The sequence below is a fragment of the Trichoplax adhaerens genome, genomic scaffold (assembly GCF_000150275.1).
Source record: "Trichoplax adhaerens TRIADscaffold_8 genomic scaffold, whole genome shotgun sequence".
In the NCBI taxonomy this organism is placed as follows: domain Eukaryota; kingdom Metazoa; phylum Placozoa; class Uniplacotomia; order Trichoplacea; family Trichoplacidae; genus Trichoplax; species Trichoplax adhaerens.
In genome coordinates, this window is record NW_002060950.1 from 2,320,074 (window position 1) to 2,342,855 (window position 22,782).

General features: G+C 32.7%; 4 protein-coding genes across 4 annotated transcripts; 1 reads left to right on the plus strand and 3 right to left on the minus strand.

Moving 5' to 3' along the window:
- Positions 1-1,725: 1,725 nt before the first annotated feature.
- Positions 1,726-2,730, minus strand: TRIADDRAFT_58689 (uncharacterized protein; the record flags this gene model as incomplete). The annotated part of the gene is made up of 1 exon (XM_002114785.1): positions 1,726-2,730. The coding sequence occupies one exon, from the start codon at positions 2,728-2,730 to the stop codon at positions 1,726-1,728; it is 1,005 nt and encodes a 334-aa protein (XP_002114821.1).
- A 6,554-nt stretch (positions 2,731-9,284) lies between these two features.
- TRIADDRAFT_58690 (uncharacterized protein) lies at positions 9,285-12,781 on the minus strand (the record flags this gene model as incomplete). Its single annotated transcript, XM_002114786.1, has 6 exons — positions 9,285-9,368; positions 9,926-10,083; positions 10,198-11,182; positions 11,365-11,907; positions 12,049-12,273; positions 12,710-12,781. The coding sequence occupies 6 exons, from the start codon at positions 12,779-12,781 to the stop codon at positions 9,285-9,287; spliced, it is 2,067 nt and encodes a 688-aa protein (XP_002114822.1).
- Positions 12,782-16,709: 3,928 nt separating this feature from the next.
- On the plus strand, positions 16,710-17,462 carry TRIADDRAFT_58691 (uncharacterized protein; the record flags this gene model as incomplete). Its single annotated transcript, XM_002114607.1, has 1 exon — positions 16,710-17,462. One exon carries the CDS (start codon positions 16,710-16,712, stop codon positions 17,460-17,462), a length of 753 nt encoding a protein of 250 aa, XP_002114643.1.
- Positions 17,463-18,358: 896 nt separating this feature from the next.
- Positions 18,359-20,426, minus strand: TRIADDRAFT_28123 (uncharacterized protein; the record flags this gene model as incomplete). Its single annotated transcript, XM_002114787.1, has 9 exons — positions 18,359-18,532; positions 18,614-18,739; positions 18,821-18,975; positions 19,097-19,238; positions 19,333-19,373; positions 19,503-19,663; positions 19,745-19,901; positions 19,970-20,162; positions 20,295-20,426. Coding segments are annotated over 9 exons (1,281 nt in total), but the record flags the coding sequence as incomplete, so codon positions are not given.
- Positions 20,427-22,782: the final 2,356 nt, after the last annotated feature.

A 22,782-nucleotide genomic window follows, 5' to 3' on the forward strand; every position in this document is an offset into this window, starting at 1 on the left:
GTTAAGAAACCGGAGGAAAGTCTTTTTGCCAGTTGTCTAGAAATTATCTGAAAGATCTTGGATCAGTTTTAACATTAAAATTTCTAGCTGGAATAAGCAAGAAAGTGATAAATGAATGCGATCTATAGCATTTCTTGATCCGAGAACGCTCAATCTAAATTTAATTTTAGGAATCAAATATATGCTATACTAGACGCTTCTTCTTTGATACAACAGACCAATTACGTTTTCAATTAACGCTTGGAATTGCACGCGACTGTATCAATTAGATGATCAATCTGAGAAGGTTAATAAAGTCCATCAGTCCATACCCTATACTGACTATGGCTATTGTTTTGTTATTTATTTCGTGTTTTCTCTGGTTCAATTTCTTATACAATTAAATTGGGTGATCATAATAATACATATAAGAGCTATGGAGTCGAAATGGAGAACGGTGCCAGTAGTCTCTTGCTTAATTATTTTGCTATGAATTGCAGCAGTATTAGGAAATATTTATCGTTCTCGGCGAAGAATAAGAATGAAAATTTTAGTGAATGTATGTAACTCTTAAATAATAATTGTAATCAGTGAGAATATACGAGGACAAGAATGACATCATAGAATTTTTTAAAGAATCTCTCAAATAAAGTCTATTGAAGCAATATCGAAACATTGACGTGAGAGTTTATCCAAAGAAGTATCGATATTCTTAAATTATATAAGAACCCATTAATAAGACGAGTTTAAAGTGGTATAGTGAAACTTATTGCAGACTTCATCATTAAAAGAAGTAATGATATGATCGCGAGATTCGTATGTAGAATTTAAATTACCAGTATTAAATGATATCCAAGGATTGGTATGGTCCAGGTAAAGAAATGTTGAAGTGAAATCGTTAGAATGATAGGAATGTACATTAAAAGAAGGAGCTTGAAGTAATCATTTTAGAAATAAAGTCGCACGATAGACTTGTAATGAAATTTCGTGTAATGTGGCCAAATTTATTAAAATTCGCAATTATAAGAAAGACTACTTTTCAGGTAAATTTAGTATTACTTAAGATTGTTTTTATTAAACTCTAACAAGAATTATATTAACGATAGAATCTACCGCAGAAAATGTATACGAATCCAATTTTCCGGTTTTATCAAAACTGCTCATTAAATCAATTAATTTGCGGATGAATTGGGGATTTTTTAATATAAAATAATCTTACTACAGTGTATGGTCCACATTTAGCCATCTAGTACGGTATTATATGAATATGTATCAGAGTGGAAGAAAGAGTTTTTCTGAAAGTTAAAATGCCTTTAAATGGAATTTACCGGTGAAAAAGCTATAAGTCTTTATTCAGATTGCATCAGTTTAGATTAGTGATAAGCATTATCAGTGATAATGTTGATATCAACATTTACTAAATGAGCTTACTACAGTATCCTTACTTTAAAATCGTTGCCAAACCCTTTATATGCACTGATATACTGAAGTAAATATGAACTCCTTCCATATTCTGGCTTGAAAAGTTCTTTATCTTTCATTTATTATTACAATGAATCTATTGTAGTTTTAATGATTTACCGCTATGCCTTAAACATGGGCACAAAATCGGGAGAGGCTTACTAACCTTAAATTAGCAGCAAATGGATATTTTTACCGCATTAGAAAGAAGGAAATAGTAGACTGCATAAATTCCGAGGTATATGGTTGCTAATTCCTTAAAGATTTGGCTGACTGTGATTAGAATTAATACGTAGGGTTAACTTTTCCTCTTGAAAATCGCACAGTAGACGCCAAATAAGCAGATGCTTTAGTATTAGTTGAATCTCCAATATTAGCATCATAACGTTGGCGGCGTAGTATACTAATAGTTAATCGTCGTTGCCCTTTCATTAAAGCTTGCTGAACTTCGTGTTTCAATGAACCAGTAAATAAGGTATAAAATATTGGATTCAAGGCTGTGTGAATGTAAGGTAATATTCGTAAACCAATTTGAATGGCTTCTTTAACTTTTGAAGGTAGCAATATCGATGATCGAATCATGTAATAGATACAGAAAGGTAACCAACATATCAAATAGAAACTAGTGATCAATACCACCTGATAATAAGCACGATTATTTTTACGTACAGTTGTGGTTAGTTGTTTTGCTGTCTTGCTGTAGCTAACAACGAGGTATAAAATCCACATATAGAGGGAGAGTGTAATAATACATGGTATAAAATACATAAATAAGAATAGTAACCACTGAACGGCTAAAATCCCACTTGGCGATTGATCGAGGATATACCAAACTTTGATCAGAAGGAATGAAGCAATAAAGGGGATTAACCATGCGATGATATTAATAGATACGATAATAGTAGTAGTCATAATTCGTTTATATTTTAATGGAATATAGACTCGCAGAAAGCGATGAACAGTTAGCATGGTGATTTGCCAATTAAATGCTCCTACAAATGCATTTTGCACTGCTAAGGCAGATAGCATATCTATTTTCAATTGGGCTATCAGAATTAGATGAATAATTCCTGTTCCAATACTGGAAGTAAATATATTGCTAATGAATGTAACTTCACGATTTCTTAATGTTTTGTGAAATAAAACAAAACTTAGGCCCAAAAAATTAATTGCAATAACTATTATAGCGATGATCAAGGTTATTGTATTTTCGATGGCTAAAACTTGAGCGGCAACAGACAGTGTCTCATCCAGTGTTTGATTGTTTTGCGAAGAATTAGTACTAGCCATGATAGATAAAGATGAGAATTAAAATGGATCCAAACCGAAAATCCTGCTTTTTAATGAAAAGCGGTAGATGAATAATATGATAAGTTCGTAAGGATATTCTTTATAATTACTTTGCAATTATAAAATCATCAAGACTACAACAAAATAGATTTCCAAATTCTATTCACCACCATCGAGTGCAGTTATTTCAAAAATGGTAAGTGAAGGTAACAGAGAGCAGTTAATTATGAGTAATCTTAATTTATCTCACTAAATAATATGAATTATTAAAAGTGAAAAGAGGTGTCTAGTTTAGTGTTAAATATCCAGATGCTGGAGCCTTTGTTTGAATAATTTTTTTGTAGTATACAATAATAACAGTTAGACACAAAGCAAGGCAAAAAGTTACATAATAAATTCGTGATTCAGTTATTTGATTTTAGAATTAGCTTAGTGATAATCAAGTGATCGCTTCCTTTCATTAATTTTCAATTTATTATACTATTATATATTTTATTGATCTAGTTTTTGACGTAAGGACTATGATATAACATTGTATCTTGCTACGATTTTATTAGCCCAGAAAATATAATTGTAGTCAAAGTACTGTAAATAATTATTCATGGTAGATATATTCGAACTTGACCGAGTATTTTAACTCCAGTGGATTACATTTACGAATCAATAAACCAACACAACATGTTGATGGCACCAATATCAGCCCACACACTACCGTCGAGAATATCCGCTATTTTGTTTATAAAATTAATCTTTAATTGTATATTGTTTCGTGCCCTTGATCCTCTTATACTATTCTGATAACCGGTAACCAAAATAATACTTTTCAATCACTGTGAATAAGATTAGCTTCAAATTTTTAATCCTAATATAGCCTAAGGATACAAAAAAATGATTATGAAATTGACTCATTTATTTGATGATCAGTTCTGTTGGCTAATTGTAACAAGGCTATATAGCAGAATATTGGGGGAAAAAAATAGCAATTGGATATATTTTATAATTTAAGTAAGAGTCATTCATACAAGCAGTATGAAGTTGACATATGTTGCAATAGATTTTTCTGCTCACTGTTATTAAGTTTCCTTAGCAAAATTATCAATGAGAAATATTCTTCTACATTGCTATCAACATTAATATCAGCACACTACGGCAGAAATAACTGCAATAGCCATGAAAGAAGTTGAATTAGATCATTATTTACCCAAGTATCTGCTATCAAAAACAAAAGATGGAAATTTTCGTAAAAATTGGTCGTATTCTGCTTTCTTCTTTATAGTATTACCTTACATAAAATTAGATTTATTTAGAGCACATTTATTAGTACGTATAGTTTATAGTGCTTTGATATATTCCAACTGTGATGTCCTACTATGTATTGTTATTATTTTTTTAGATTTATTAGTGTAAGTCTTTTGATAGGTTTACTAACTGAATTAGAATTATACTGCAATAAATGTAAGCTACCCTGCATTTTCAAGCCTTTTTGATCTTACTTTCTTGAATATACTATAACAAAATTATTACATCTAGTAACTATTATGAAACTTTTATAAGCACTTCATTATCTTGGAAATGTTGGTCTTTCGTATCTTATTGTTTTTAACTGCTAAGGGACAGCGAAAATTATTGCCCTTCTCGAATACGCTTATCCTAATGTATTTATTACCGATATTGAATAGTGCATGGAGGCTATTTTCGCCTTTAAATATTGGCAAATTTCTGTAATAATTTTCTGGGTTACCGTATACCACTTTAGAATGCTATCTACCTTTCATTACCTTTCATTTCCTTGGAAATTGTAGACTACTATGATAATTTTACTGCTGAATAGTATTTAAATTGCCGTTTTAGAAATATTGCGTTTTTACTCTATGTTTCTTTGTCGAGTATATTTTGCCTTGCCTTAAAGTTACTCACACTACATTAGTGAGTAAATTTTATCATACCTATATCTTCCGACTACAATTTTACGAAATTAATTATCTTGCGGAAGTGATCGTTTTATTCATCATATTTCCGTCCAGTTACGTTCTATTTACCAAGAAAATATGCACTATATTTTTTTGACATCGTTTATGTTATTTTTATGCTATACTTTATTTTTGGTATTATCTTGTGATTACTTTCGTGATTTTCAGGTCAGGTTGACCTTAGGATCTCGAGAAAACACACTCGTAAATCTAATTTAAGGATAGAATCTTGTAATTTTCGTCTAAATAAATATATAATTGCTTTCAATGTTCTCCTATAATGAATATTGTTGGTGAATAAAATCTCGTTGTTAGTAAAATTGGGTATTCTTGCTTACAGTTTTCTTATACGTATAAAGAATTGAATCCCTCCCTGTCTATGGTACGATATGTATCTCTATCAGGTATTGCACAAAGTCGGGAGTCAAAGTTCTACCTAATGATACTGACAGAGACTTTGCGATTACTACAAATGATACTTTAAAAGCTATTATGTTCAAATAGAATGATACGTTGAAATAGATTATTTATAAATTTAAATAGTTCTGCTTATTTATGAGCATTTAATTATGATGAAACCATAATATTTATTTTAAAGCTATCATTAATTAATTAATTACTATTGGTTTCCTAGCTACGACTACATTCACCTTTTGGATCAAATGGATAAAAACTTTGAATATACAAGATTCTACTGTAAGATATTAATATCCTACAAATCCAGTTTTGTTGCACTCATAAGAGGCTGATTTTGATATAATTTCCTAATGTTAGCAAGGGTAAATAACTGGAGCCATTAGGTAATCGTCAAATTATCATCTTTTCATAAATTATAGTTAAAGACTTAGAATAAATTCCGTAAAATTCAGACGATGTTTATATAAAACGTGTTTATTTACTGTCTACAGGAACTAAGGCTAATAACAATGTAAATTTTACTAGTAGAATTAGCTAGTCGTTATTACAACTATTAAGTACAATAATAATTTCTTTGCACGCTTCAATTTGATATTAATATACTAAAAATGAATTCGTACACAACGAAATTTTGTTTCAACTCTATTTCACATATATAAAGCGATACTGAGTTCTACTAGCCTTGAATTCTAACCTCGATTTTTTAATCTGAAATGATCCTTTGTAATATGTGAATAATTTTATAGTAAATTGAAATTTGCACCTTTACATACTATGCTCTGGGAGGGTAGAGCGGATTTTAAGGTTTCTTTAAACACGACATGGCACTAAAATGCGCAATAAAATGGCTTGATGTTGGAGTATTTCAATTCTAATGTAAACAAATATCAACTAATAAGACTAGTAAGTAATTAAGTCTATTCCATGTATTCGTAAGTACGATACGTACTGCATATGAATTTCTTAACTTTAATGGAGCCTACGTTAGCTTTGACAACGGAAGATCATTTACACAGGCTAGATCTATGTACAAATTTATTGGCCACTAAATTTCTTTGTTACTTCAATCATGATATAATCGCGCTATAGAAATGAGATTTGTAATATTTATTTTGCATTGCTATAATAGAAATGAATATGTTCAACCCTGCATCATCATACCGATGACATTACAATCTCCAGTACCTGTGATAGAAACAAATTTCAAATCAATGAGGCTTCCACATTTCTGTTACCTTCAGCAAGTTTTACGTATAAGAAACATATGTAATTATTAATAATAATGCTATATTTTATACGGACGAATAAGCCTAGGGTTAAGAACCTATACACTAAGCAGATCATTGATAATTTTCGCATGTCACAAACCGTTACCGATACTTACAGTATAAAATAATTAAAGAAATAATGTTAATAATGCAAATAAAGAATGTCAAACTCTTATGTTCTTGTAAGTAGCATTCAGAATCAAAAAAGTGATGGATATATTAAATTAATAAAGGTAATAGAACAGTGCAACGTAAATTAGTATTGAAATTGCAGACTATTAGCTATGTTTAGTATGATGTACGGTAGCGTGACTTTTTATATTTATCTTAATACATGGTTAGTAGCATGGCTGTGCAGTAGACTGCAAATGGAAGATTCTATGCTAGATTATAGATGAAAGTATACTGTACACTGTACAATAAGGGGTCGAGTTAATATTAAGGTTAGAAGTAAAAATAGATTTGTAAATCATATATTAGGATATACCTAGTTCATCGTACTCTGACTGGTAGAAATAATGTCGACGTGAATACAGTAGTAGTTTCTATATTGGATTAATGACAGTCCGCTATAAAATGTTGTTACTAATAATAATCTGAATATGTGTAAAATATGGTAGAATATTACTATGCTGATAATTATAGCAGTGAATGCTACGAAATGTATATAAGCTGACAATATAAACTTGGGATCTATGCCATTGCATGAAAATTTCCGAGCTTCAATAATAGTTGCGATTAGCGAAAGTAGATTGTCTTTCAAGATTTCATATATCATATTGGTAGTGTACGTAAATACAGAAATTTATGAAAGTATAAAATCTGTACAAAATCTCCTGCTTTTCAGTGAATGTTATAACTTGCTGTATTCTTATATATTCGATTCTTACAAACCGCTATTTTTGTTATAATAATTGTCTGAAGACATCCTTAGCTATTGCATGAACTATTCATAAAAGCGACAACTATAGCTATTATACATATAAAACTTTAGTAAGTTCAATCAATAAATTATTTGCAAAAATAGAGAGGTAACACTAAATTTGTAAGGTACAATAAAATAAAGTCATACTAGGATATTTCCTAAAGGTGGATCGATCTCAGATTTTATATCTAATTGGTGAAGATTTAAGCGAAATGATTAATATCAAAGTGAATTAGATATTATACTATTGATTAATTGACTGTTCTGTGAAGCGATTGATGATAAAGATTTTGAAGTTTGATTAATTAATAATAAAGGCCTGATAAAGGATGATGTAAATAGTAATCTAGGGTCAATTACTTTATGAATTAATGTCGAAAAGGTAGGAAATCAATTAATTAGCCTGTCTATGTATCTTCATTATGCTCTCTTAGCAGAACATAGAAGCACGTTTTATTCCATTTAAACATATTTAACTTTTAAAATACAACTTTATTCTTCTGTTTCAATAAAAATGGTTACTTTTAGTTTATGATACAAAAAGGTTCAATAGGAAGTATATTAGCCAAAATGCTTGGATCAATTAATCGATATTTAAAGCTAGCTAATTGTTAGGTAAGATATAACCGGAACTATACTGGCAATGATTTCATTGCACTTTTTCTACTGACTCTATTACAACAAATTATTTTAACTAATGTACTAATTTCGTTTATAGTGGATTTATCAGTTGCAAAATATCATCTTATTATAATTTACATCCACAATGCAAAGCGGAAATAAAGATTATAATTATTGATATAACATAATAAATTATGAGTGTATCCGTCAATTTAAGGAAGATTAACACTTTAGATAGAGCTCTAGACTTTAGTGAATGAGTTAAGTATTATTAGCGATCACAAATGTCTAGTTGTAGCAACGAACAATATTTAAAATTTCTGCTTGACAGCTTGTTACATGAGAGCATAGCCCGTCTTTAATATATTTGTTACACTGCCCAAGGTGAATAGCTTATCGTGAGAATTCGTTGTACAAGTATTTCAACTACAGGTGCACTAAACAGGTAATTTACGTAACACTGGTACATCGTATTCCGTTGTTGACAGGTGATATATTCGTACTACATGTTTTTAACTTGTCCTGCAATATTATCGAAATTATGTACTCAATCATTAAATAGGAAGGAGCTTATGCTCTCAGTCTTCATGAATATAGCCACAGTATCTGAAATACGAGACTAAAATTCATCCATGTTAACTTAGGTTAGTCATGAAATTTTATGATCGTTCCTACGTATACATTGGCATTAGAAATGACTTGTAAAGTTTAGGCCTTCAGTACTAAATCAGTTATTTATTACTGTCCTATTTCCGTTTCGTTTTAGTTAGTTATCCGCGTATGGAGTAATATTGAGATTTTGATATTTAGTTAAATCCCAAAGGATGCCAATGCCAATTTTACTACAGTATTCTGTTTTGCTGCAGAAAATACCGAACTGCTAAGATATTACTGATACGTATTCTCGTTTAATTAATTCTTTTTTTTGCCGTAAGAATGGACTTTTTTTTCTTATAGTTCATGCCGCAACTGCCCGTAAGTAATTTATGAGATAGGTCTACGAATGCAAGCAGCTACATGATGTTGTTGGAAATATGGAATAAATTTGTTACGCCATTTTATTTGCATTGTCGCGCTCAAAGAATAAATAAAAAAATATCGCCTAGTTGTTTTCGGTGTCAGACCAGCATGGCTAATTATAAAATAATTATACATGCTAGTATTATTGATTTACTCTATTATAATTATTATCATGAAACCGTTAGGAGTAACAGAAAAAAAATTTGGCTGTAACTTTAATAAATGAGAGTACTACGGTACTATCAAGTTTATGTGACGGTTGTCTTATAAAAGGTACGATACTGCAATTACATGTTAGCTTTATTGAAAAGAGGAATTCTTGCCTCAAAGAGATCACATATCATTTAAATCATTTGATGATAACAAGTCAGAAAAATAATGTCCAAATAGCTTGTTTAAATTGATAGCTGAACTTGGCTATAAGGTTGATCGAGACATACAGTAATAATTTTATAAATACGGCTACATCAATAAGTGGCCAAGGCTGTGTAAACCAGAAATTCGAAATTTAAAGCATCATATCAAAGAAATAATAATCGAAAAGTTAAGCGGACAACATTAAATACAGATAGGTGGACGCTATCAATTCACAGTGACTTCTGAGTCACATTAATGTTATTACTAGTACATACTCGTACAAGGTTCATCAGTCTGCCATTTTCTGTATAGTATTTGATATAATACAGGTCAGATAACATTCAACGATCAAACAATGCCTGAGTTTAAGACTAATTACTACAGATTTAATCGTGGTGTTTGCTCATTGTAGCAGTAACGAAAGAATGAGTCTTCAAGATATATAACATACTGCGAAATACTGTAGATAAAAAATATATTTATGTTAAACTGAACTGCATAATAAATAACGGATAAGCGTAACAGTCACCATTTATCACATACATAGAGGGACTTGCTTTATCGTCTACCACGCTACTATAACAACATCTGGGAGCTTCTGGTAAATATGGCAGTACCATTTCATCTTTTCGAGGTTCGGTAGATAATCCAGTTAAAACTTTCGCACAAACTAAAATGATATCTTTATCTGCGGGGTGAATATGATGATTGTACATCGCAACTTTAACGGCCTTCTTTGCAGTGACCGCAAAAGTAGTACCGAACGAATATTTAACTGCATGAGAATATCAAAAAGAAACTTATTACTGCCTTTAATCCAATTGTTAATACCATGCACTGTGTTGTATTTGTATATCAAACGATAATTTAAACTATGTATTATTCTCACCAGTGTCTGATCCAGTAAATTCTCTTTTAAATCCACTAATAATGATTCTTCGAGCACCTTCAACATTAGTAGCATAAAAGAGAATTCTTTCTATTGGCGACTTTTGTATATCTGAAAATCGGGCTACCAATGCAGATACATAACGTTTTTGAATGTCGTATTGTTCATATAGGATCTGATTTTCTACTTCAAAGAGGTTCACAACATCATACTCCAAATTACTAATAGTTGCAAGTAGCTTCTCGCCAATACTAGAGTCCGGTAAGATTGTATATATGCACGGTTCAGTTTTTATATCAGTAAATTCATTCACATCATCGGAGACTGTTCTATCTTTTATTGGCGTAGGAACTTTTAGCAAGTTCGCTTTTTTGATTGCATCTTCAGTGCCTGATGCTTCGCGGCTGTCTTCATGTGAAATGATATAATCTCGATAAGAAGCGTGTATACCATCCCGTAAATTATTACGATTACTACTATTGCCATAGTCTGCTGATGACATCAATGGTGGTAGCGTTCGGATCATATCACTTACGAGGGTCTGATCGTTTACTGTTATAACTAATCGTATGTCACGATAGGCATGGTGACGATGCCGGAATAAATATTCCGACAAAATTTTAAGTAAGCGTAAAGGTGCAACTTTGATGTCCATGAAATAGCTCCAGTTATTATCGATACGTATAGCAATAGATTTCAGATTGCAAACGTCTGCGTCTTCAAAACACTTTGCTATCTGGAAATTCAATTCCAGAAGCATTCGACTATGGCGATTTTCTTCAGCCATGTAATAGGTTGTGACGGGTATATGATAAATGTATTGACAGTGCAAACTGCTGCCGTCAGTTTTATAAAAGGAACCTTTTTTCAATTTGGATAATTCGTTTTGGTGTTTCTTACCATAACGCGTTTCATCAGATAAATTAATACGAGCTGTATCTTCCTCTAAATTATCTTCGTAATTTAAGATAATTATTCCGTCAACCTAAATAATTAATTTATGCGTTCCATCATAATTATAGCGTTAATTGAAGATTAATTTTGAAGGAAATGGAAAGTTATATTATGACAAAATTTCAGTTATAGCTTATTTAGCATTATTTGGCTACTGATTATAATAGTACAGTATAATATTGTAGCATACTTATACGTGAGAGCAGAACTTACCTTTTGATCTTTAACTTTACCAGAAAGAACACTTATTTGTACACCATTTACTATCTGACTGTATATTTCATTAGCATCACTGAGGTCAACTAATTTATGCGAGTGATCAGGTGAAGTCGGACAATTACTCAGCGAAATATTATCACTAAATTGACAATTTTTGTTATTCCTAATAGCTTTATCCGAGACAGAAGAAGCTAGTGAAGAAACTTCGGTAGTATTCTGAACGCTTGGGCTAGTGATCATGTCTTCTGTAATTAGCTGATCGGAGGTAAGAGGGTGATCATTTAAAATGATGCAACTTTTAAATGTTTTCAAAAACTCAGTATAAAATTCTTGCTGATAGATGATCCATCGGATTTCACGTAAAAAGTTGCTACCGCGCTTTTGCTCGCAATATGCTATAACCATTTGACTAAAAGCTTTAGCAACGGCAGTGACCGATAGACGTAAATTACCAGTGCCAATAGATGGTATGGCTATCGAAGACATTTTATAGGTATTGGCTAACAAGAGGCATTTGTATAGTTCATCAGCCATCGTCTAATGAAAGTTTTTACGGACATTAGCAGCTTGCAATTGTAGTTTGATGGGTTACATAGAAGTTTAAAAGTTACGCAATATTATGATTACAGCAAAGATCTTCCGAAACTGTAATAACTATGCCAGCTTAGGTCCTCTTACCTTTATTCTAGTTGCTTCATTCGGATGCGAGTAGTGAATGAATGGAATGAAATATACTGACTTGCATGGCAATGTTTCTCCTTTTACCATGTAGACAGATCCCCAGTGGAGATCATTTACTTTTTTTGCAGCCAGAGTAAATTGGGGTCCACCAAGATTACATAATTTCTTCAATAAAGCGCCACCCTCCATCTTGCTTGAGCACGAGCAAATGATGACATCCACCTTCGGTAAGAGTTGATGAATGGGCGTTCATATTTTAGTAGTTTATGGTTTCCATTTCAGAATAAAAGTAACAAAAATCTCTTTACGACAACTACGATTGTAACACAAACGACTATAGCAACACTACAGCTCTATTCCTACTCCAATTATTCAAGAATGAAATCAGAAGCCTTTCACTTAGCTAGCCTAGCTAGCTAGGAGATCCAGTAAAACAATCTTTCACGTTAAAGACTGGACAGTAACAATCATATAATTGCTTTATGGCTGCAAAGATTCACATTGAAGTAGTACAGTACTGATTGTGATTTATTATAATTAGCAGTGTCCAATTTATTCGTACTAGCGTTTAATAAATTATATTTACAGCGCTCCAAAAGCAATTGTTGTCAGGTAAGGCTAGATCTACATCATCAACGCAGGATTTATTCTAGTATACCTTCTGCTGGGTAAGATCTCCAAGTACAATTTGCACCTTTATGCCATTATAGACAATCGTATACATTGCCATCTTATTCTTTGTCACACGCTCGTTTGAATCAGTCTGAAAGATATGTAGAAATGAATGGATTAATTCATTTATTTCTCCTATCGGTAAGGATATTCGCTGTCGTAGATTACAAGAAGAGAGCAAATTGCTTATTCCAATACGTCGAAGACTGCAGTTGTGATTTCTCCTAGTAGGAGTTATTTCGTAGAATGTGATAAGCAAGAATGAATTTAAAATATTTTCATCGTCCGGCTCATGACTGGAATTAAGTGTTTTACCTGTTACTGTTTTAGCCAGATATCACAGTGAATTCGATGATGGAATTTATGATACTGTACAAGTGTACAGTCTGTTATCGCTTAATAAGCTAGGAAATTGACATTAATTAAAACATTGCAGTAAGTACATTAGGCCTAGTGTCTATGTACGCGTATGCTTCTGATTTCAGAATTAGCAATCGATTGAGTAGAATATTATTAATTAAAAAAGGGTTGTAAACATCCACTTCTCACTGTAGTGCAGAAGCAATACTGGTCGATGTCGATGGTGTGAGCTCGTATTGTGCAGTACTGTACGACTACTACAGTTAACTAGTATTACTTTATGCTGTACTACGTGGATCGATTAGCAGCATTAGCTTTTGATCTTCTTTATTTTTTTTGATTGATTTATTTATTTATTTATGCCATCTTTGATCACTTCATTTCTTTGGTATTTGTTCGATTAAAATTAATTCAATCATAAACAAAAATCTTATCGTAGATGAAAATTGTGATATGGTAGCTTGATCGATCACTTTTCTAGGAAAGTACCTGGTCAATCTTCATCGTAACGTTGATCAAGACTCAATCGATTTGCCATTTACCCATGAAGTGCGTGATGCTATTGGCAAGGACTAAGCAAGCACCTCCACATGATGGTGATAATTAATCGTCGGAAGCAAAGATTCCGTTTCTCCTATAGCACCGCACGAATGCCCGAAGTCTCTCTTCATCGGCAGTACATCAGATGGTTGCAGTTGCCATGGCGTTACTTTACTCCTATAGGTAGCAAGCTACAGTATTGTACTGCAAACATGCCTACAGTACTAACATGGTCTACGGTACTGTCGTGTACGCTACTACAGTACAGTACACTCACACACGAGTCACAAGTGAGTCGAGTCGTGTACAGTACGCTGTACTGTAGGTTTCCCCGCAAACTCGTAAATCTAGTCAAATCCTGTTAAGAAAGTACTGTAGAATGGGTAGCATAGTTTATTGAAACTTTTTGATTTTAAAGCTTAATATCTCGAAAAGTACAAAACCTACAGCTTTCAAGTTTTCAGATTATGATAGGTTATTGATTACTCTACATTTCGGTACATTTTTGGCAAATTACTGCTCTATTTAGCAATACTAATTTTAAATTTGTGCGCTGGGGTAATTTTTGGACACCCTGATGTATGCCATGGAGTGATGGAGAATTCCATTAAGTGATTGTAGGATAATAGTATTTAGTATTTAGTGCTGTAAGTCCATGACTGTACTATCACGGACTGTTCAGTACTAGAAGATCATGCAGTAGTAGTCTATGCTACGGTACTGTCAACTGGGCGTCAAAATGGAAATAGAAATTGATTCAGAGATGTACTGTACTGTACACTGTACAGTACAGTACAATAGAGGAAAGTTTCCTTTATAACGTACTACAGTGTACAGTACGGTAATCAAGGAATCTTGTACTGTACACTGTACAGTACAAGACCTGAGAAAGGTTCGGTTCGGTTCAAACCGTTATGATCTATATCACAGTACCGTACACACGGTATAGTGTACTACTGTATGATAGTACTGTCCATACTGTACAGTACACTAATAAGATTGAGTTGGCTTGAAGCTGACTCGTATCTCCAAGTTCAATCATCTCGTCCATGGATGCTCTATCAATTGGATAGAAAGTGATGTCATGGCGACCGATCACTTACCCATATTGCCTATCTCACGTAACTGGAACGAATGGTAGTATAATATTTTATCAGGGTACGTTAAATAATATGGAGGTATCGTAAAATTGGTTTATAAAATTGAATTGATGCATGCAAACTCTATGTTGTATTTCGAAAGAGAGCAAGCCGGTTGCAAAGTATCCAAATTCCAATAGCCAAATAATTCTGTTCGTGTTTTGTTCCTTCTAGCAGGAATGTTCTTTAGCTTGCTCTGTATTCTATGAATTCAAAAATACCGTAGTAATTCATCTTCATCTCTTGCTCGTTTGCAGTCTTGATGCTCCGTGATACGTCTTTGGATAATTTCTTATTGAACCAGATTGACCATGTAGGTCAAAGCTAGACGTAGTCCTTGTATCCAATAGATAGGAATAAGAACGATACTGAATTTTGCCTCATTGGGTTATCACTTTGATACGGTCGTAAGTGACAGCAAGTACAATAAATAGTTGTAAAGGTATATACCATACTCACCTTCGTACAGAGTCAAGATTTCTACAATGCCAGTAATCTGATCATGGATGCACGTTGATATACCTATAGTTAGTGAGACTAAAATGTTGTTTCTAGACTGTAATAAGCAAGAAGTAGATGGCGCAAGATTTCAGATTGTATTATTTCTGGCATTTTCAACTATTTCAAATACTAGACTTTAAATAGTTATGTAGAACGCTGATTTGATTGCAGTTATTATTGGCAATGATCAAAATTACAGTAGTGTACTACCGTAATAAAATCAATCACTACGATTAGCATACAATTAATTGCAACAACAACTGCAATTATAATTATGATACTGAGGAGAATACCATTCGATAACATATTAAGATTTTTCTTACCATTATTTGATAACGTCATCGAGCTACAGTAAAATTCGTATATCTCATGCGAGTATGGCAATTGCAGAGTACATAATATACCTCGGTAATAATTTAATTCGATTTCCTAACGTGTACATTAAACCAAACAATTTACTGTCTTTTATTCTACGGTAATAATAGTTATTTACCTCCTAAGTGGAAAGAATAAACGCATGATTAAATTTAGGATAGTCTCTAAAAGTTGATAATGTACTTTACAGTTAGATGAATTATAGCAGTACGCGCTGTAGAGACCTTAAAAATGGATTAGTTAGTGCAATGTAATAGTGGGTCCTATTTTAAGGTAGCCATTATTGATTAACATATCAATCTAAATCATCATAGCCGATAGCTTTTCCTTTTGCCTATAGGATCATTGGCTTTCTAGTTTCTTTTTCACATTACTGTAATGATGTTAATGAATTGCTTTGATTTGAAACACAGATAAAAAGTTTAAAGGTACTTTCCTATACGTACTGTACTGTAATATTGTATTTATTGATTAATTTATTGCTAATCCTGGTGTAACCAAGGCCTTTCTGCAAACGCTTCTCCTGACTTTAACATACGCGTATATTTCATTAAAGATGAGATTAATGAGCTACAACAATGTTTGTCCTAAAGTGATTTATTGGAAACTGTTTATAATGATAGGAGTTCGAATTTACTATTAAATCTTACCCTTTCTTACTTCCGATGTACTCGTACAGAATCTCCGTTTTCGGTCGTATGTACGTATTTACCTGTTGTTTTGAATTTCAGTAGCTAATGAACTTTCTTACTTTCACAAGATTTTCATAATCTGTAATGACACGATTTTGAACGTGTGAAAGATAAATTAATTTTAAGTAACCCCTAAAATTGATGAAGTACTGTATTACCGAGTACATCTTAGTAATAGTAAATACACATTAAAACAGAACCCTACCACTATTCTATTATGGTATTGTCGCTATTTTCATTTATTGTATGTACAGTATATAGACTGGCTGATTGAAATTCATGCAGTAGTTGATTTTTTTATTTATCAAGTTCATTAATCTCTTACTCCTGTAGTCCGCCATAACTTTTACTTTCACATTGAAGTCTGCTGTCTTATCTGATGAAAAAATCACCGTCGAATAAAGTTTTTCCTGGAGACGCTTTAGTCAACAATTATTTAACTGCTGATAAGGAAGCTGATGTACATGATAACTTTCGTGATAGTATGACTAATTCAAGCCTATATGCGACTACAACTTTACCAAGTGTGACCAGAAATCAAGCTGTATTCATTCAACATGGTAGCCACATGCAGGCTCTATTGGGCTTAAAAGATACTGAGAAGGCTACATTCTACTATAAAGAAAGTTGTAATCAACTAGAAGTAACTGCGATGAAAAAGGATCTAGGTGGTGTCCTTATACAGTTAAACGAAATTATTGGAAATATCAAACAAAAAGATCACCATTTACCCGAATTATTATGCTCCTACTTTCGTTCAGACTTAGCAAGAATTTATAAGTTTAATGATATATTAAGAAATAGTAATATTGATGCTGTGGGAACAATTTCTGAGGGAGAACGTTTCCATGTATTGTCCCTAACTTTGGAAGACTTAAGTAAGGCCTCGCAGTTACTATGCGATAAGTATTCTTCGGTATGTTTAGAAGTAAAAGGTAATATTTCGCATTCAGTCTATAGCAGCAATGTAACTGTAGAATTTGAACATTGCTATCGGATAAAGATAGAATTTGAACATTATAATGGAAATCCTGCAAATACAACTGATATAAAGATGGCTGGTTACATTGATGATATTTTGCATGCATCACAAAATATTTATGCATTGGTAGAGAAATTGAAGGGTAGCTGAAGTATAGATGAAAAAAGAAGGGTCATTACCTTTATCATACATTAATATTTAGAATGTCTTTTGCGCGTTTTAATAAAATTATACACTTTTAGTCATCTATCTGACTTAAATCCTTTTTCCTCTTATGTTTTCGTTAATATGATCATAAAACTCTGCTATAAATGAGCTGCTATTTAAAAAATTTTCTGTAGAATAGCTATTGTATATCCGTATAAAGATTTATATCTTGAGAGTTTCCGTTAGTTTTTCTTCGCTTGACTATGTTGAACCTTTAAATACTTTCCTCCGTCTACGACTACACCAAGGCAAAATTAAATTTATTACATAGCTATATATGGATAATCATCTAATATTTGATAGTAATGTAATCTGCACATATCGTAGAATATACTATCATTATAAAGCTGAAGTGAATGTTGTATGTAAAATTGACCAAAAAAATATCAAATTCTGAATTGTTGATTTCATTAAATTAAAATCGTAACTACAAGAATTCTAGATATCCAAGAATTAGATGCAGCGCCCGGAATAGGGGAATTGTGGCAACTTTTGTCGTAAAAAATATATTGGATAATCAATAGATAACATAGAGAATACATAGTATATAACAAACAGCACACTATACTACTTATTTCGAATTGATCATATCAAATCTTATTTTAAAACTTAGAGTAAACGTGTTTTATTTCGAATTGCTCTTTAATATTGTATTAGTTGCTGCTGTTTTACAGCCACCAACTTTTCGAAATTTAGCAATAAAGAATCCTATGGTATCCGACGCTAATTGATAAACTTTATCTTCATCGTTCATATCTTTCGAAAGTGTACAGGTAGAGTCTATAGCAGAAGAATATATATCAACCGAGGCTAGCAAATTATATGGTGCAATTTTAAAATTAACTTTTAAATTTCATTGAGTAAGTACATTCTGACCTAAAATACTCACCAGGTGATTCGTGGTATCGCAATATTGAATCTGCAATGTTGATAGGATCAAATCGTTGCAATGAATTAGCCTGATCTTTGTTTAACCCTTCAACTTGAATTCCAGGGCAACCAAGATAGGGACTCTATCAAGATAAAGACATAAAAAAATTCTTATTACATTTCTGCACCTTTAATGTAATTTATTATATGGCTGAATGACTGACCTGATTGCAAAGTTCCAGTTCAGGATAATTCGATAATGCCCAAGAAATATTTCTTTCATTTTCAGACAAGGTTAAAGTACACGTACAGTATACTAAAATGCCTCCAACTTTCAAAAGCTGGAATGCCTAAAATTTGAATTTGTATGCGATTGCGTACACTGACTGTTATTCTCAGACAGCAGAGATAGAATCAATCGCATTTGTTACCTGAGATAATAACTTCCGTTGATAACAAGAATAAGAACGCAGTTCTTTTGCTGACATTTTATAGGCTAAACAAGGCCTTTGCCCCATCCCGCTGCAGGGAGGGTCTAATAAGATACGATCGAAGCTTTCAAGTGCAAAGGGCGGACAACGTAGGCCTAAGTATAGAAAATTTTTAATATTTTAAGTATAAAAGTTTCCTTTTAAATTAAGCATGTAAAAAAAGGAAAAAACAGTTTTCGATCAAAATATTCAATGCACCGTTAAAGAGTTAATTACCTTCCTGACATTGACAGATATCGGCGACTGCTTTAGTACTATCGAACGCAAATACTTCAATGCAAGATAAATTTAATCTTTCTGCATTAGATTTAATTTTATGCAACTTTGATTTACTTTTATCCAAGGCTATAATAGTGCCCTATAAAATGATGTAAAAGGATGTATAGCGTAGTAAGACGGTAGTAGCAAACTACTTGAAAGTGGGCGTCAAAAGAGTTGATGCTGAAAGTTACCTTATTTTTCATTAACGTAGCGATATGAGTCGCTTTGCCTCCTGCGTAGAGAATTATAAATAAGAAATTTATAATTGAAAATTAATCGAAATTCGACGAAAGAAAATATCACGACTAGGTCATTGCTGTAAAGATATTAGCGTAATGTATGCGTATATTACTTTGCCTACCTGGGGCAGAACACATATCTAGAATAGTATCTCCTTCATGAGGATTAAGGACATGACTAGCAACGACAGATGGTAAGTTTTGCAAAAATACGAATTCATCCCCAATTCCGTTTAAAGCTGGAAATAGATAGAGGGGTTCCGAAACTTCTACAGCGATTCCTCTAATGCGTTCCAATCGCACATTATAAAATAAGATTACCTGTCTCAAAGCAAGTGTTCTTTCACTTTATTACGATAGTTACCTTGGCTTATTATTGCCTTTGAATAATTCTCGGCGACTAATCTTTGCTATGCCATTTCCGACAAATAATTTTTCCTCAGTAAACTTTGCGGTAGTACCATCGCGGCAGATATCATGAATATCTGCGTAAACTGAAACTGTATCACCTATTTGAATATCTGGGATAGATGTTGTGGCAATAGCTAATTAGCCAGCAGTTCGTGCAAAAATTTGAAATATCACTCACTTGGATCAGCTCCTCTAATTCCGATAGCAAAAACATTAGCTCCTCTTAAAACTGACATGCCACATTGAGATCCAACTATAACTTCCTTGCCAACTACAGTGATATCGTTATTAATCTGGGCAGGGATCATTAAGACATCAGGAATCACAGGGTGGCGAAGAATTTGTAAGTTAGCCAACTTACGTTCAGCTCGCTACATTTTAATCACATATACGAGCGCATTATATAAGAATACATATGTGTATGTGTTCGATCTCGCTTACTTCAATCTGATTCAATTTGATTTATTTAACTAATATCATGGATAAAATTGCAATTAGCGTACCTTTTCTATGATATCTCTTAACATTTTTTCTGCTTCATCAATAGTAAAATGTACCGTGTTCACCCTTAAAATTGTTAACAATGGAGGATATGCCAAAATTTTCTGTAGATGCTTGACTTTAGATTGTATTTGAAAAGCTTTGTGGTTCGTACTCTAAATTTTAGAGTAGAAGCAATAATCTTCAATATTACTTAAAGAAATTATAGATGGCTAGATTGTTATTAGTCAAATTAATAGATTTTAGTATTTATCGCAAGTGTTATTATTATTGCAGTTTTTTTTATTATATTATTAATAGTAAATGAAAGCCGTGCACTGTACTTGAGAGTGTACTTTTACTAGTATCTGGAATTCTGGATGGCTACAGGTACATCTTGTGCTTTAGTTTTAATTATACAGTAGGTATGTAATGGAAGCGCAAGTATAAAAAATCCTTCCACAACGTGCCACTTAATGTCCGATAGCAGATCATATCGTTCAATGTTTACGTTTTAAGCTTACCTTATTCTAATCTAACGTAAAAAGATTAGCTTTCGTACACAAATGCTACGTTAACCGAATTTACAGCACTGTACAGTGTACAGTGTACAATACAGCGACGTAGTATATTCGTTAAGATAGTATACAGTACAGTAGTACTGTATATCATCAATAGTATAGATAGTTATAAGACAATAGATTGCAAAGATATCATCTTTGCAATCGATAAACGGCGTATAAAAAAGGCGTTACATTGGTTTATAGACCTACAGTTGATCAAAGTTTCTTGTATTAATTCAAGCCGCGCAGGTAACAGCTTACTGCAGCATTTACCAATAAATGATAATACGGTATACAGCATGTAAAAAGTATTACTTTGTTTTAGATTTACATTGCCTAACCGTAATCAGCGTATAGTCTTGCATGAGGAGTTCCTTGACATCATCTGAGAATCGACAGTGCATCATTTGCTCAAGCTCAGCTCGCTCCAGCTTAGCCATCTCTGTGAATTCCCGATTCAAAGAAGGCTTAGTAAATTACTACAGTTCACCTTGCCGTACTGGCGTATACCATGTATTTCTAACGCCACAGTTCGATGTACTTTTGGACAATTTGCTGGATAATATCTAGTGCAATACACGTCCTCTTACAGTATGCTAAGAATTTGATTATGTTAGTTTAGAGTACAGCATACAGGGTAATAACAGCCTATAGTTTAGAAGATGAGCAGAATAAGCACTTGGATTAGCTAGAACTACAGTACTCTACATACTATAATTTGGATCGATAAAGTGAAGACTTATCCGATGCAAATCCATTCGCTCGCTAGTCTACCCCTTAAGTGAAGACTTTTCCTTTACGCTTGCAAGTTGCAACAATCAACGCTACTGCAGTACTCGTTCGCTGCATTTAGGATAGTCTAAAAGCCAAGAAATAAATTACTCGGGTACCCATTTACTCGGCGAACTGTACTCGTCCATTATTCCATAACTGCGCATGTACATTGTAAAGTACTCTACAATATGCAATATTCGATCCATTTTCATGTTCATATCGTATCAGCTCACTGCACTATAACGTAAGCTACTAAAAATTTATAATACTATCTATGACTATATTTTTATGTAAGGCTATTATATTTGTATAAGTTTATGCGATAGCATGGTTATACAGAATATGTGCTCTACTATCTGTACCTGGGTGATAACTAGTAAAACGTATTAATAACCATATATCATAACGCCAACTTAAAGATATCTTTGTGCTGAGTAACGAGCGTAAGCTACTAAAAATTAATAATATGCGATAGCATGGTTATACAGTATATGTGCTCTACTATCTGTACCTGGTGATAACTAGTAAAACATATTAATAATCATATATCATAACGCCAACTTAAAGACATCTTTCTGCTGAGTAAGGAGCGTAAGCTACTAAAAATTAATAATATACGATAGCGTGATTATACAGTATATGTGCTCTACTATCTGTACCTGGTGATAACTAGTAAAACATATTAATAATATATCATAACGCCAACTGAAAGATATCTTTGTACTGAGTAAGGAGCGTAAGCTACTAAAAATTAATAATATACGATAGCGTGATTATACAGTATATGTGCTCTACTATCTGTACCTGGGTGATAACTAGTAAAACATATTAATAATGTATCATAACGCCAACTTAAAGATATCTTTGCGCAGAATAATGAGCATATTAAGATGGTAAATAAATATAAATTAAAATAACTATAAACAACGGCAGTATTTCCATCGTGAGAATCATTACTGGTTCGTAATAAGAGGGCATTATACGTGTATTTGACTGCCAGATAAAAGAAATAAATAATGAATCTATATATATTTGTAGATATGCCTTCGCATCCCGGAGTAGATTATAAAAAGTTGCAACTTAAGATTTCTGTATTGACGCTGTACTCGATTAACATTGCAACATGAAGTAACGCAGGTACTGTTAAGTTCACACTTAATTCAATTTGTAGCGG